Source organism: Colletes latitarsis, chromosome 9, assembly GCF_051014445.1.
Source record: "Colletes latitarsis isolate SP2378_abdomen chromosome 9, iyColLati1, whole genome shotgun sequence".
NCBI classification, from domain to species: Eukaryota; Metazoa; Arthropoda; class Insecta; order Hymenoptera; family Colletidae; genus Colletes; species Colletes latitarsis.
Window position 1 is genome coordinate 18,866,099 of NC_135142.1, and position 16,595 is coordinate 18,882,693.

General features: G+C 37.3%; 2 protein-coding genes across 3 annotated transcripts in view; one reads left to right on the forward strand and one right to left on the reverse strand.

Moving 5' to 3' along the window:
* Positions 1-118: 118 nt before the first annotated feature.
* Septin4 (septin 4) lies at positions 119-4,577 on the reverse strand. Of its 2 annotated transcripts, none has more exons than XM_076772553.1 (9): positions 4,436-4,577; positions 4,080-4,256; positions 3,929-4,021; positions 3,677-3,842; positions 3,440-3,590; positions 3,191-3,356; positions 2,925-3,081; positions 880-961; positions 119-704 (listed from the first exon to the last, which is right to left on the reverse strand). In XM_076772553.1, the coding sequence occupies exons 1-9, from the start codon at positions 4,443-4,445 to the stop codon at positions 543-545; spliced, it is 1,164 nt and encodes a 387-aa protein (XP_076628668.1). In that variant the 5' UTR covers positions 4,446-4,577; the 3' UTR covers positions 119-542. The 2 variants fall into 2 exon arrangements, with proteins under 2 accessions (XP_076628668.1, XP_076628667.1); XM_076772552.1 differs by having other exon boundaries at positions 2,913-3,081.
* Positions 4,578-6,913: 2,336 nt separating this feature from the next.
* Aop (ETS variant transcription factor anterior open) overlaps positions 6,914-16,595 on the forward strand; it is a 115,884-nt gene continuing 106,202 nt past the window's right edge. The window contains exons 1-2 of the mRNA XM_076773362.1: positions 6,914-7,023; positions 7,391-7,500. The gene's annotated coding sequence lies outside the window, so the exon portion shown is untranslated. The remainder of the gene's footprint in view (positions 7,024-7,390; positions 7,501-16,595) is intronic.

Consider the following 16,595-nt stretch of genomic DNA (forward strand, 5'->3'; position numbering starts at 1 on the left):
AATTATATTTTGCTGGAGAAAAATTTCTTAAAATCGGGACCCCTCACGGCTGCGAATCTCCGTTGAATGTAATCGTTTCGAAGCGCAAGAACCAACGAGCAATAACGAGACACACAAGTTTCTATCTTCGCTGGTAATCTTTTATTTGTTCCCACTATTTCTCTTTTCGTACCCTTTATATGTACAGTATAATCGTTCGTTTACGCGAGTTTTTGTAGAGATATCAAATACTGTTGAAGAGATACGATAGCTTGTTGAGTAATATATATACATACATACATACATACATATAAAAGTGGAAACTTAGCGTAAAGAAACCGAGTCGTAAACGCGATTGATCTCCTAACAATTAGTTTGACTAATAATAAATCACTTGTACGTACAGAGGCGTATACAACTCTTTGGTTTCAGTTTTTTTTTTTTTTTAAATATGTCGTCTAACAATCTTGTGCGCATTCATGTAGAACCAAATCGATTCACTCGTGCGGAAATTGCACTCAACCGTTAAAAGATGCTCCTAATTCGTAGTGATATTTGAAAACTTAAACGTCTATAATACTGTTGCGTTTCTTCTCGACGTCGGTGGCGTCCAAATCGTTCCCTAAACTACCAACTCTTCCTCTCAGACCGATTCCAGGACCAACTTGTCCTGTAGCTTTTAATTTCTCTTGCATTTGGACGAGAATATCCTGCATCCTTCGTATCTGTAAAGATTTAGAAAAACAATATTAAAGCAGACATTTTTTTTCTATAAAAAAATGATCCTAGAGCAGTAGCGTAATATCAGAGTTCTGCAAACTTTTTGTTGAAAATATTTGCTGTACGAATTTTTCTTTCTGCGTACGTGTATATTTTTAATTACTTGTGTTTTTTTCTTACCTCTTCGTCCTTCTGTAAGAGCAATCGGTCCGTGTCGGATATACTGTTTTCGAAATGTGGACCTGAATCTCTCTTCAGTTTGCTACAAACAGAAAGCATCGAGATACGTTTATGTCAATTAATCGTCGACTAACGTCGATGCATGCAGAATATTAAACTGAATTAGAAAACTAAAAGAAGAAACCAGAAGTTAAAGGGAACTAAGAAAAAAACAAATATTATACATATGTAACATGGTACACATTATTACGGTTGCATAAATTTTTTTATGCAGTGAGTCGCAAAATTATTGGTACAGGTATTTATTTGAAAAACAAAGCGCTTAATGAGTGGTCTTTAAAAGTAATTTTAATACCTTTTCCTTCAAAATATATGCTTCCCACTTTCAGTTAACTAAATGATTTATAGGGTGTTCGGCCACCCCTAGGAAAAATTTTAATGGGAGATTCTAGAGGCCAAAATAAGATTAAAATCAAGAATACGAATTTGTTGATGGAGATTTCGTTAAAAAGTTATTAACGTTTAAAGTTCCGTCAATACTGAATTTTTTTCTCGAAAATGCGCAAGATTTCGGGGGTATGTCTATCCACCAAAAATGATTGTAATTGGCCCTCACAGCTAACAATATTTTTTTCAGAACGATTTGAAATATTTTAATTTCGTCGAAAAATTTCACACATTCTCGAATTTTTTTCTAGAAAGTGAGTAGGATTTCGGGGGTATGTCTATTCACCAAAAATGATTGTAATTGACGCCTGCAACTGAAAATAATTTTTTTAGAATGATTTAAAATTTTTTGTTTTCGTCGAAAAATTTAGGCACCTACCCTCTGTCGAGTTTTCTTAAAAATTTGTTTTCGATTTTTAGTCATTTTGTTTGACGCCCTACAGAAAAGTTATCTAATACTTTTTTGTAGGTACCCATGAGCTCTACTTCAAAAAAAAAGTTTCATTGAAATATGTTGACTATTATAGGAGTTATGGCCGTTTGAAAATTGGACCATTTTTATGGGGTTTTTCTCATTTTGCGGGGTCAAGAATCAACTTTTCGGATATTTTTGCGATTTGTACATATTCTCCACCAAAATACGCGTAGTTTGCTTTTTTAAACATTAAAATCGTCCAATCCATTCAGGAGTTATGACGTTTTAAAGATTCATATGAAATTTTGGGGGTGCATTCCTGGCCTCACATTAGATTATCGGTCTGGAATTTTTTTCTCGAAAATGCGTAGGATTTCGGGGGTATGTATAATGAACAAAAATGATTGTAATTAACCCCTGCAACCAAAAATAATGTTTCTAGAACGAGTCGTTCTAAATTTGAAATTTTTTAGATTAATTTTTTAATAACTTTTTAACGAAGCCTCAATCAAGAAATTGATATTCTTGATTTTCGTCTTATTTTGGCCTCTAGAATCTCCCATTAAAATTTTTCCCAGGGGTGGCCGAACACCCTGTATGTGAACAAGAATAAACCTCTTCTTGAGGCTTGCAAATAAAAAAACAAAAGATGATTTAATTCAAAAACAGGAAAGTTATGACCATAAATGTGAGTGACTGTAAAAATGTGTATCCCACTGTAGTTTAAATACGTTGAAGAAAACTAACGAAACAACAACAATTTCAACCGGGGGAAAGATACAAAAATAAAAGAAAAACAAACATAATTGGATGTACACTGTGGAGCATAACTAGCGTATCACAGATATTTTCAAGATTTTTTTAATAGAAAAGAAGAATTCAAAAGTAGTAACTAAGTAGCTAGTACTCAACAGATCAAAATCTTATGGAGAATCTGTAGAGCATTGTGGTACGACAAAATTCTGCACATAAACGATAATACTCAAGTACTCCACGGTTAAAGGGAAAAGAAATTAACCAAATGTATGCTTAGTTGCATTTTTGAAGTAAATATAGAAGAAATATGGTACTAATTGAAACTCTCGAAAATCATGATGGCGCTGTAGTTATTCTCCGCAGTGTATACACGTCCGGAGAAAAATATACCTACTGAAATGCAATACTTATTTACATGCGTAAATACCTCCGTTCCCGAATCGCTTGCTGCGAAATTTGGGAAATGCATTGCGCCCGAAAATTTTCGTAATGCACGTCCTGCGTGACGTCTTTGAGGTCTTGCATGTGCGTAGATATCAGCATTGTTCTCAGTTTGACGAAATCACTGTGCTTCGGGTTCTCCACTACACTCGATCGAAAGTAAAACGTTAATCACGACTCGATGTACGATTCCACGCTTATCGTTGTTCTTCTTTTGGGGAATATTTTAAATAGGAATTCTTCGGTAGTTACCTTCCACCACTCCCCAGGGGTATTGACGACCGCGGACCTTCTTTCCCGCCACTTCGAGCACCGTCGAACTGCCTACAACGGCGAATGGAATGCACGCTTTAAGTTCTTTATCCTGTTGCTTAAATTCCTCGTCCTCGTCGCTATCACAGTCCGGAAATTGATATATCTACGTGTAAAAAATCGTACGTTCCTTTATATTTCTTCTTTTTCTCTTGCTTCTTCCTTGATCGCTTAATCGTTAAATACTACCTGAATCTCGTGCTCCTCGATGTCGGCGAGGATTCTGTCTTTCAATTTCTTCACCTCGTACGTGGTCAGTGTGTCCGCTTTCGCGATCACAGGCACGACGTTCACTTTGCGATGCAAACGTCTCAGTATTTCCAAATCGAGCTGCCTGAGTCTGCAAGAAACAGAAAGAAAAAGAAGGGAGCAAAAATGTGTTAACGCCAAGTGCAGCGGATAACGGAAGCCGAAATTGAGTCGCACCCGTGACCGTAAGGTGGAATAAAGTATAAACAACAGTGTACTCGGTTATCTTGAATATTCTTCCTGTTTAGACCGCTCTCGTCCGTAAAATATTGTCGAAACTGTTCGTCTATGTAGGCTGAGCACGTTTTCCAAGTGTCCTCGCAGTTTACCGCGTCGCCGAATCCTGCGTACAGACTTGTTCGTTTCTATGGAGACTGACGATTCCGCGTGCATTTTATTCGATCGAACGCTAAGCATCGAAAGTAATACCTGGTGTGTCAACGATCGTTAGTCGTAATCTGACTCCACGTTCCTCGATATCCATCGTTTTCTTCTCTATCATCGTCGTCTTTTCAATGCGTTCTAAAAATCCAACAATTTGTCTCACCCGATCTAGCGTGTCTATCTATCTATTACGAACCTGCGGCGTCGGGAATGCGTCGGTCTTTGTAAAGATCTCCGAGAAAAAGACTGTTTATCAGGGTGGATTTCCCAAGGCCGCTCTCTCCCAGTACCATCAAAGTGAACTCGAACCCTCTTTTAACCGATTTTCTGTGTACTTGCTCGGGCAACGTTGCAAATCCGATATAGTCCCTGTCTTGACGAACAAGATAAAACGATTAAATGCTAGAAGGCTTCTCTTTCATTTTCGTTTCTTCTCTCCTTTTTCCTTTTCCTACTGTCCATCTCCATTCCCGTATATTTTTGCCTGCCTTACGCTCTCTCTTGAAAGAAGAGAAGAAGATGAGGCCTAAAATCAAAGACATACACACGTACCACCGGACATATTCACCACACGCGACGACACTTTCACAGTGTCGAAATATCAACACAGAAAAACGATAGAACGGTGTTAGAGCACCGCACGGAACATGAATGAGGGGTAGATTGCTAATGCTCTATCGCCCTCGGGATTGTGCTGCGCTGGCGCACTAGTGGAAACCGATCAATATCGTACTTTTAACCATGAGTCCAGTCTCCACTTTTAGTTTCCTGCTTGCGGGATCTACAGGTCTAACGAGGGGCATTATCCAAATGCCCGGAATCGATATTTTTCTCTTTTAAATAGGTTGTTAAACGTTAAAATCTAAGGCACAGTCAATGACAACGATATAACATTGAATTGATATGAAAAGTACAAAAAATGGGTGCTCATTATCTTATTTTGATGTGCATTCAATGACTCCATACATAAAATATAGTATCATTTAAATGACCACCACGTTTTGTGGGGCTAATACGACAAACCACATAAATCAAGCTGTGTCAACAGTTTGTGGTTTGTTGGAATAAACGAGAGGCTTCACATGACCCCATAAGAAGCGTAATGGCGTCGAGTCGCATGATCTTGGAAGCCAGCTGACAGCTGCATTTCTCGAAATAATCTTATCGTTGAACTTCGATCTCAATGACACGATTGTTTTAGCAGAAGCGTGGCATGTGGCACCATCTTGTTGAAACCACATCTCAGACAAATCGAATCTACGTGGTTCACGCCAAAGAAAAGATGAAATCGACAGTCTCACGACCCGTACGATGGTCGGGTTGCCTGCTCCTAAGGGCGATTCAAAGAGAAGAAAGCCAAAAAGAAAAAAATAATATATAATTATAATTTATTGACACCCAATGCATAGAAAAGAAAGAAATTTTGACCTGCCCTTCCGCCCCCTCTCTTAAAAATCTGAATTGAAAATGAAACAATAACGTATAATTATTATTGATGTAATCGTCAAATTACAATTGATCCGTTCATTATTTATTTAAAAAAGAAAACACGAATTTTCTTCTTCACAGTAAAGTAAAAAGGATCGATATTAATTATATATGTATAATAACGACGACATTTTCAATCACTATGTCATCTAGAAATCATGATTTAGATTCTCTCCGAACTGTATTTTCGTCTCTCTTGTTTCGTTTCCTATAGTCTCACGGTGGAAATCGATAACGGGAATCGATGACGATCAACGATAAAATTTAAATAAATCACGCGTTTGAAAAATAAGTTGGTTGCGTCGAATGAATTTTAATAAGGAGACGAAGAAAAAGCGTGTAAAATATAATTTCGTATGCATCAAGGCGGATTATTGATAAAACAGGAACCGATGATCGAGGATTTCATTATACAATCGATAGCAAGGGCGGTCGTTGATGGAACGCGGTCGACCACGTAATTTCCGAGGACGTTGTCGACCTAGGACGTTCCTCGAGTTCCGGCGCCACGCCTCGAAGTCAACGTTCCCATGGAAAAGGTAAGGAAGGAAGGGGCAAAACACGGTAAGCGAAGATGCTAGTCGCGCGCAACTTATGCGGATCGCCAGTCTCGACACGTGAGCATTGCTATAGTAATACTTGGAATACAAGAAAAATCCAACTTGCGTATTACGTTGTACGTCGTACTTGTTCCGCATTTTTTTTAGGCACCTATTCTGAATAATTATCAAATTTTTATATAGATAAAGATTTTGTCCATCTCTGTTAACTAGTCGATCGTGGATAACAGTGAATTTGATAAAGAAAAAAATACGAAACACATATCTAATAAAAGTGAAATGCAACATTACTACAAACTTGTCAGCGTGGCAAATTTCTTATGAATATGTTACAAACTTATCGTGTGTATAAATTTTCTACGAATTTTTCATCAAATATTCATATATACATTAATATATTTCCAGATATATATAAAGGTTTTTGTTAATGCATGTGTATTCGCAAAGTTCTTGACCGTTTAATACATTATTAAGTTTATAAAATTATGAATATATGAACAAATTATAGAAATGCCTGAAGATATCGTACCATCGTAGCGACGAGAAGTAACAAACAATTAATCGAGTTTAAATTTACGCGCGCTCTCTTTAAACATCCGTTACGAATTAACTGGTCATGTGCACTGGAAAAGCAACATTTGCAACGATAAATTAATTAAGAGAATTTAATGTAATACGCATAATATTGAAGAAATATTTGTTTTTATAAATCTCAGTATTTATAATAATTTACAAGGCATTTCAGATTTAAATGGTCACACTTGTATAAATGTGAGACTATACAACGAATAAATTTTCGTACTCACGTCTGAGCATTTAAATCAGAAACATCTTGTATAAGAAAATAAAGTAAGATTTTTAAGGATTTTATACGTGTCAGATTATGAAATTGATGATTTAAAGTGAAATAAAAGACAAAAAATTATCAGATATTCTTCGTTTGAAAAGAACCGCGTTTGTGAAACCGTGTCTTCCGGTTTGCCAGCAAATGGCGGAAAAGGATGGACGCGGGAATTTGTGGCGACAGTGCGAGACAATTATGAAGGGACGATACGGTGGATGTACCAGCGATGCGATTTTTTAGTACTATTGGTAATTATTTACAAAGTGAAATTTCACTTATATTGTTTATTACATTGGTATAGTATTCCCATGACACGTAGAACTTTTTTCAATAAGAAAAGCATATTTCAATTTTGGCAATTACCGTGTTTTCTCAAAGTACTTTTCAATTAATAATTGAATACATCTTTTGATACTGTAGCAAAATTTAATAAGTATAAAGACAGCACAAGTCAGACAAGAATGATTTACGTTGTTGAGGTTAGGTTTGTAACCGTTGGTACTGTGACTGAAATGTGCAAATACAGTTGATAGTTCACTGTTATCGAATGATTAATGTGTTGAGTTTTCTTCTTAAAGTGAAAAATCATCTATTTGTTTAACCAAATTGTTACAGGTGCAGAAAAATGAATGCAATGTAGTTATGTGAAATGCCAGCGAACAAATTAGTTATGATAGGAACCCGATAAATGGACTTTTGATGGAAACGAAAATATATCGGCAGATGTAAGCTACATACATACATTCAGTTATTAATAATAACACTTTTAAGAATAAACAAAAGGACTTGAGAAATAATAAAGCTTGAGTACTCGTATTTAGTTTCTTAGTTATAAAATCTATAATTTTGTTTCTGTTCGCTTGCATATATTTGACATTAACCGATATTTCCTATTACCATGTGTACAGACATATGTAACATGAATTCTTTTATTTTAATATTTGAAGAAGCATAAGAAGTAAAGTAAAATCACGCAATATTAAGAAAAAAACCTGGAGACAATTACTAAAAGTAAGAAAACTGATACGAAGCATGAATTTATGAATGCTGTGAAGTATCATAATTAGTTGTAGCGAATTCCTTTACTAATAAAAACATATCCAGTTTAAAATTTATTTGTTAGTTTCTTATATGTTGAACTCTTGTCATATTAGGTGTTTTACAGTTTGTATAATCATATACAATATTGTTGGGTTACAAAACAAAAAACCAAATACCTTGAAAACAGTAAATTTGCAAACTGTTTATAAAGTCCTTTTTGTTTCTTTTTATCTGTTTCTATTGACCTATCAAATTTCTAACTATGACTATGATGTATATCATATATTCTTGCATGCATAGGTTTTTCATTAATGCATAAAATTGAAAAAAGAAAGATTTTTAATAAACAGATTTAATAAGTAAATGTATGGTAGTTAGCTGTACCAAATTAATTCTTTAGTTAACTAAAGTGATGGGTTAAAACAGCAGTCATTAAATGTGGTTGTTCTTCATTTACTTAATCGTTGAATAGTTATATGAATTGCAAAATAAATTTGTTTGGAATAACAGCATAAATACGTTAATATTATCTTGTACATATACTGAATTAATAATACTATTTATAATGTCTTGTATATAGTATTACGTTTAGTTTCAATTCTACATTATGTATGTACTTGTGTTCCATTTATAGAAGCATTTTTGTTAATCGATTTATGCGAAAATTTGAGGGTGTAAACTGTAGACCAAAATAGGAAATACGGATCATTTGGAATTTTGATTTCCCATATTCGTTATTTACTCATATACTGTGTCAGATAAACTTTTCGACGCGTATGATCAAAAGTCGTGTAAACTTTTATGACGTTTCCAATAACGTTAAACCCTGTGGCGCTATCTTTTGGTCCCGCCGTGTATAAAAGTTTTACAACAGTCGGGGCGGTTTACGCTTCCAGATGGTCTCTTAGTAACCTTTACGATTAGCGTTCAATAAACGCAAACGATTTGTCCATTTCGCATACGGATCGTCTTTTTCTGCTTTATTCGTAATTCAGAAGCGCGGAAAGAACGGGGAGACACATTTAAACAATGGATAATGGAAAGATGCGATGAGCGTTAGAAAGATGAGAGAAAGTGAATCCGACCGGCTCTTGCTGTTGCGTCAACATAATTGCAGGAGCGGTTGAGAGTATGTACCTTTCGCGAAGTGGTCTGTGCGTGTTGCGTCAGCGCAATAGATGCTGTAAATCGGAAATTATGTAGCGTATGCTTCGTTGAAAGTTATACAGAGAAACCCGTTTCCAGGACGCTTTTAAGAATCGCAGAGAAACGGTTGATCATAACGACTAAAGTTTACATACAAGTATACAATATATTTGAACGGAACAAAGACCCGTCGAGGAAAGAAATGAAACATAAATTCTTGTAGGTTAAGCTTCGTTCCCCTGCATCCTTTTGGTCAAAATACATTTGTGTCAAATATTTGAATATATTTGAATGTTTGAAAATATTTGAACGGAAAGAAGACTCGTCGAGGAAAGAGATCAGTCGTAAATTCTTGTAGGTTAAGTTTCGTCTCTCTTTTTGGTCAAAATACACTTGTGTCAAATATTTAAATATATTTGAATATTTGAAAATATTTGAACGGAAAGAAAACTCGTCGAGGAAAGAGATCAAATGTAAATTCTTGTAGGTTAAGTTTCGTCTCTCTTGCACTCTTTTAACCCTTTCTACCAAAGATGACGTGAAAAGTACCTTTTGGTCAAAATACACTTGTGTCAAATATTTGAATATATTTGAACGGAAAGAAGACTCGTCGAAGAAAGAGATCAAACGTAAATTCTTGTAAGTTAAGTTTCGTCTCTCTGCACTCAACCCTTCCTATCAAAGATGTCGTGAAAAGCACCTTTTGGTCAGAGTACACTTTGTCAAATACCATTGCCATGAAAGATAGCTCGATACCGTTGCTTGTTGCAAAACGTTTTATTTGTCGATAATTCTTTATTGATTGGCGACACGGCGCGGTAAGAGACAAGCGACGGGGAATAATTTTCTGGTGGAAGGTGGCTGTTATAGCACCTTCGACCTTTAGGGACGAATCGCGAATCACGAGTTACGGGGAATCACGAAAGTAGAATCATGAGCAGTCACGTTAGCGATGCAACGGCACGGCATTCTCCAACTTTCCTCGTTGCTCCTCGACGAGGAGCGTGTACGCTTTCTGGAATACCAATGCTACATAGGAGACTTAACGTCGTTCCCTGCATAGCATTATCTTGTTTCGGCTCTCTTTTGTCGCGCGGCGGTCGCTCGATTCGGCGGAAGCCGTCTGAAAACTTCGCCGGTTCCACGAAGGGAACATTCTGTGCTAGGAGTCGCGTCGCAGGCGCTCGCGGCGGTAGTTTCTTGAACGAACAGTGCAACCCGTAGGTTTATATAATAAAAGAACCAGACTCGCGTTCGTAGTCGTGTCGCAAATTACCGGCACGCGAATTCTATCGTTACGCAAGCGGCGTACAGTATTATTCTGTGTTAAATAATATTATGTCACAAGGAAAGCGTGGCTCGTGCAGTCAAAGGTGCTTGTACGTGTAAGCCGGTTCTGGTGATTAGATCAAGCAAATTTCCTTTATTCCGTTATTTTCTTTCCATTCTGGCACACATCTATTTTTTTACCTACAGGCTGTTTATCAACGGGTTACAATCGTATCTTTTGTGCCAAAATCCAATTCTTCCTTCCAATTTCCTTATTTAGACAGAATTGCGTTTGTTGCAGAATCCAAATATATTGTTATGTAATGAGAAATACTGAGTCGAGGACCAAATTATGTAAATGGAGATAAAACTTCAATTGATTTATATCACGCATAAATTTAAATGGATCGTTACAAAAATCGAAACAGCTGAAATTGCTTTCTGAAGTTATCCTATATCCACCATCATTTGGTTTGTAACTCCAGATTAACTGTAACACGGTTATCGAAAGGAGCAGTAACTTGACCCTTATTCGCCTACATATTAGCTTTCCAACGTTACTCTAGAGTATTAAGTTAAAAAAGAGCAGGTGGCATACTCGTCAGGAATTCAAAAACATTCTATCACGATGCTTTATGCCATCATCGAATAGTATGAAACTATCGTAATGACGCGTTACAATAACCGCGAATACACGGATATGCTACTTGGGAGCTTGAGGCAGCAATGCTTCAGCTGCATATTATAGGGGAAGGTAGACGCGTAATACAAAATGTAGAATAAAGATTAGTAGAGAGTAGTTCCTTTAACTTTTATCACAGGGGATGGTGGTTCTACTCGACCTCACCTCGTCGAAGAGGAAGTTCTTCAAAGTGTAATTAATAATCCAAAACATAAGTGTAAAATCTGTGAATATTAACTGAAAATCAACTGCATCTCTAGTATGTACATCAATTTCAAGCCCTTCGAAAGCGTGATTACTTAACACGATCGAGTTTTCGTAATTGAACTTCTGGGGACGCGGTACAGACTTCCAGGGAATACTATGTATATAATATATAAACAATAATGCTGATTATGAGTCCGTTTAAAAACTACCTTTCGAATGAAAAATAAACTGTTTATTCGTTAGCTAGTCGAATAAAAATAAAAATTAATTATTTCGCAACGAACAAAGAAAAATTTAACTATTCGATCGAAGAACAGTATTACGGTTATCGATCAGTAGCATTTTTAACTTGTCGCAGCGTTCTATTTTTCTTTAGGATTACAATTCTTTTTTCTTATTAATTATGGCTTGGACAATTTCGTAATGATCGACACATGCAGGGTGTTCGACCACTGTTAGGAAAAATTTTAATGGGAGATTCTAGAGGTCAAAATAGAACGAAAACCAAGAATAAACCAATGTCTTAACTGAGGCTTTGTATTAAAAAGTTATTAGAAAGTTAAATTAAAAAATTTCAAATAATTCTGGAAAAATTATTTTCGGTTGCGGGGGTTAAATACAATCATTTTTGGTGAATAGACATATCCCCGAAATCCTACGCATTTTCGAGAAAAAAATTCGGGTAGGTGTTGAAATTTTTCGGCAAAAAAAAAATTTTTCAAATTGTTCTGGAAAAATTATTTTTAGTTGCGGGGATCGATTATAATCATTTTTGGTTATTACATATACCCCCGAAATCCTACGCACTTTCGAGAAAAAAATTACAGACCGAAAATGTAATGTGAGGCCAGAAATGTCACTCCAAAATTTCATATGAATCTTTAAAACGTCATAACTCCTGAATGGATTGGACGATTTTAATGTTTAAAAAAGCAAACTACGCGTATTTTGGTGTAGAATATGTAGAAATTCCAAAAATATTCGAAAAGTTGTTCCTTTACCCCGCAAAATGAGAAAAACCCCATAAAAATGGTCGAATTTTCAAACGGCCATAACTCCTACAATTGTGAATATATTTCAATGAAACTTTTTTCTGAAGTAGAGCTCATGGATACCTACAAAAATGTATTAGACAACTTTTCTGTAGGACGTTAAACAAAATTATTAAAACTCAAAAACGAATTTTTAAGAAAAATCGACAGGGGGTAGGTGCCTAAATTTTTCGACGAAAAAAAAAATTTTCAAATCATTCTAAAAAAATTGTTTTCAGTTGCTGGTGTCAATTACAATCATTTTTGATGAATATACGTACCCCCGAAATCTTACGCATTTTCGAGAAAAAAATTCAGAAAGGGGCTTAAATTTTTCGACAAAAAAAAAATTTTTAAAATCGTTCTGAAAAAATTATTTGTAGTTGCGGGGGTCGATTACAATCATTTTTGGTCATTACATATACCCCCGAAATCCTACGCACTTTCGAGAAAAAAATTACAGACCGAAAATGTAATGTGAGGCCAGAAATGTCACTCCAAAATTTCATGCGAATCTTTAAAACGTCATAACTCCTGAATGGATTGGACGATTTTAATGTTTAAAAAAGCAAACTACGCGTATTTTGGTGTAGAATATGTAGAAATTCCAAAAATATTCGAAAAGTTGTTCCTTTACCCCGCAAAATGAGAAAAACCCCATAAAAATGGACGAATTTTCAAACGGCCATAACTCCTACAATTGTGAATATATTTCAATGAAACTTTTTTCTGAAGTAGAGCTCATGGATACCTACAAAAATGTATTAGATGACTTTTCCGTACAGCGTCAAACAAAATTACTAAAAGTAGAAAACGATTTTTAAGAAAAATCGACAAGGGGTAGGTGCCTAAATTTTTGGACGAAAAAAAAAATTTTCAAATCATTCTAAAAAAATTGTTTTCAGTTGTTGGTGTCAATTACAATCATTTTTGGTGAATACACATACCCCCGTAATCCTACCTACTTTCTAGAAAAAAATTCAGTACGAGCGGAACTTTAAACGTTAATAACTTTTTAACGGAGTCTCCATCAACAAATTGGTATTCTTTACTTTCGCCCCATTTTGGCTTGTAGAATCTCCTATTAAAATTTTTCCCAGGGGTGGCCAAACACCCTGTATATCGTCTTATCGTTACACGAGTTTGTCGTCAAGGAATGCTACCAACTGCCGCGTGTGCACACACCTTTTCTGGGATAACGCGAAGCGGTTGGCCCTTTAGAAATAATTCTTCCGCGTACACGAGGCCGCGGAAAACAAAACCCGATCACGTAGGTGCGCGCATGGGCGTGAGTATGCACGCGACAACGTGTCCCGTTTTTGAAATTGCCTGTACGTGATCGAGGTAGATCCGCTTGAATTTCTCAGGAGGCGCGATTAGCAATCAGCCGTACGGGGACTCTGGCAAAGATTACCAACGAGTTACAGCTCGATACACTCGGCGGTTTTTTAAATTTTACAGCGGATTCGGTCACCGAGTGAATGCTAATTGCGCCAAGTTTACATAACAGGCATGTAACTACGAAAACTAATCAAACTTCTTCCGTTCGTTTTACAAATGTAACGAGCCACAAAATAATTGACGCACGCGGGTACCGATAGAAGCATGAAGGGCAAAAGAAGCAAATAAAAAATTGTTTTTAACGCTTCTTATTTGGAAAATATAATGTCCAGGCCACGTGAACTTACGATGCCATGAGAAAAACAATATCACGAGAAAAGGAACAGAAATCATACGTAACAAGTTTAGTAATTTGTCGTTGGAAAAATGGGAAATCGTACAGAGAAATTGAAAATGTGATAAAAGTTTCTCAGCCGTTCAAAATATTATTAAATAATGTTAAATTCGTTCGAAGAATGTTTCTGTTCGAAAAAATTCAAGAATAAAATTATTTTTAACGAAACAGTTTGTAGAATTAGTGCAATAAATCGAAAATAACATTGAAATACAAGAGTAGAGAATATTAACATTATTGAATTTACTAATAATTTTGTGATCCCACCGTATTTAGAAGAAAAGCAGCAGGACGCTGTGACAAGTTAAAAATGTAACTGATCGATAACTGTAATAGTGTTGACGTATACATATGTAATGCTTGTCTACAATAAGGATCAACAAAATACAGTTCGCCCAGAAATGAGCAGAATTTGATTTGAATAATAGCTAATTATTCTAAATAAGGTTTTCTTTCTTTGTTGCGAAATAGTTAATTCTGAAATTGAAATTTTTATTCTTATTCAACTAGTAAGGAGTTTATCTGGTTTATCTTATATTCGTTTGTATAAATAAGAATTTTACCCGTCTCTGGAAAAAGTTCATTCACGGACGAGTGACATTATCACGATATGCAATTACTGTTATTAAAAAAATGAAGAAACATAAAAGGAACAAGTACTTTCATGTTAAGGGATCTTTAAAATCGTGTCCAGAAATGGGTATTTTTAAAAAGTGTTCCTCTCATAAACGCGTTACCAATTTTTTGCTACTATTGGATGATTCATAGCGCGCGAGAGGGCAGCACACATCCGTCAGCAATATTTTTATGAAACGTTTACGCGAATCGTCCAAAAATTACGAAGTCTCGAAGACCCAACTTCGAAGTTTTCAACTTAAAAAACGCATTCGTGCCAAGAGAATATGAATATGGATACGCGCGAGTAAGTAAAGAAGCAAGTAACCATTCGAGCAAGCGAGCGAACAGTCCTCGACTTGGAATCGCTTGCGCAACAGCTCGAACTCATTGCACTCGGTAAGAGCGGATGAACTTTTCCGTATCGGGAACGCTTATGAAACAATCTACGAGGAGGATCGGCTGCCTAAAGGTTCACTCGTGTCTTTCACCGGCTTCTTCGACTCAAAGGAAGAAGAGAAGGGACATTACCGGGTCGCGCGTGGTTCTCATTACCATTGTAGCTTCCTTCGAATATATATTTTTCCTTCCTCGTTTACCGCGGGAAAACGGTTCGGTTCCAGTATTTTATCGGTTCAACGGGATCGTCGTTGGTTTCGGCCGCGGGTGAAACGCCGCCGTGTACGGTCGCCATCGCGACAATTGCGGAATAGGTTGTTACGTTCGTCGCGCGAGCTAAACCAATCAAGTTGCGCAAAAGTTATCGCATAAGCGACGAGAGGAAGACTGTACCGACTATCGAAACGAAGAGGATCGACGCGAGAAATTCTCTGGCATAATGTTTGATCTCCGTTCTCTGCTCCCTCCTGTTCGAGACCGTTTTCCCTCCATATTCTCGATGGGAGAAGGTTCGATCGTGCCTCCATCGCGATTCGATGATGTGCCACCGCGAGAAAACGAGACGAGCAGGAAAGGAGGGGAACGACAGGGTGGGTGGAGGAGGGGGGCGGGAGGGAGGGCGAAGGGAAGGGCGAAGAGAAGAGTTAACCGAGAGTTCATCGCTTATTATGTAAGTAACGTAAGCAACGCAAGCCGGGAGTCGAAGGTGCGGTAGAAGCGCGAACATTGCGAATCACTTATCGGTCTGACATTTTCTTCGTAAATACTAATAGCACGACACCACCTCTCGCGACTTTGGTAATTTCGTCTTTGCGTTTCGTCTTTCTTTCTCTTTCTCTCTATCGGTCGATTGTTCGTGTTCCGTTTCTCCGGGGTACGCCGTCTTTTCTGACTCCTTCAAGAAATAGGAGAAGAGGAAGAAAAAAAAAAGATCGCGGTCCATGAAAGGATCGTTTTTCGTTCCTCTTCGACAAAGTCGACTACCACGCTCCTCCTCTTTCGTGAGAAAGTTTTCTCCCGTAAGCGAGGGGGATGATGCTCACGCGCGTAACCGGTATGTTGACGTAGGCGCTCTATTCCGGCACGTTTCATTCTCGCGTCTTCCTTTTTATTCGAAAATCGTTCCTTTCATTCCTACCTTCGCGACTTCTCCGGCTGTCGTTTTCCACCGCGTCTCCGCGTCTCGGTTACGTACCTAGCAGGTAGCACGTCTTTTGCGGTCCTGATTTCCTGAATTTCTTCGTGTTGCTGAATACCATTGAAAAGCATGTATCTTACCCTCGCATGACCATTGTTCGGACGAAGGCCGTCATTGTGCGACCGAATCAAAGGGAATTCGAGTGCATTTTCCTTGCATCCCGTTACATGACCGACTGAACTCCGGCGTCCCGACGAGAAGAGTCGGTCAATACGATTTGTGCGCGCGAGAAAGAGACGCGGCGAGAACAAGACGAGGGGCTAAAAGGCAAAGAAGGACCTCGAAAAGATTCTGTGCCGACCGTAGGAGGCGTCGTGGGAAAATCGTCGGTAGCTTCGTAAAGCGGGCGTCACACGAGCTACGGATCCCCGTATCCGATTTGCTGCTCGTCCCACCGTTTAACTGAAACGTTTCAAAGCTAACGACATAAAATACAACTCTTCGAACTGATTTTTAACTCATCGATTTTATAAAGAATCGATCTACAGTGAGTCACA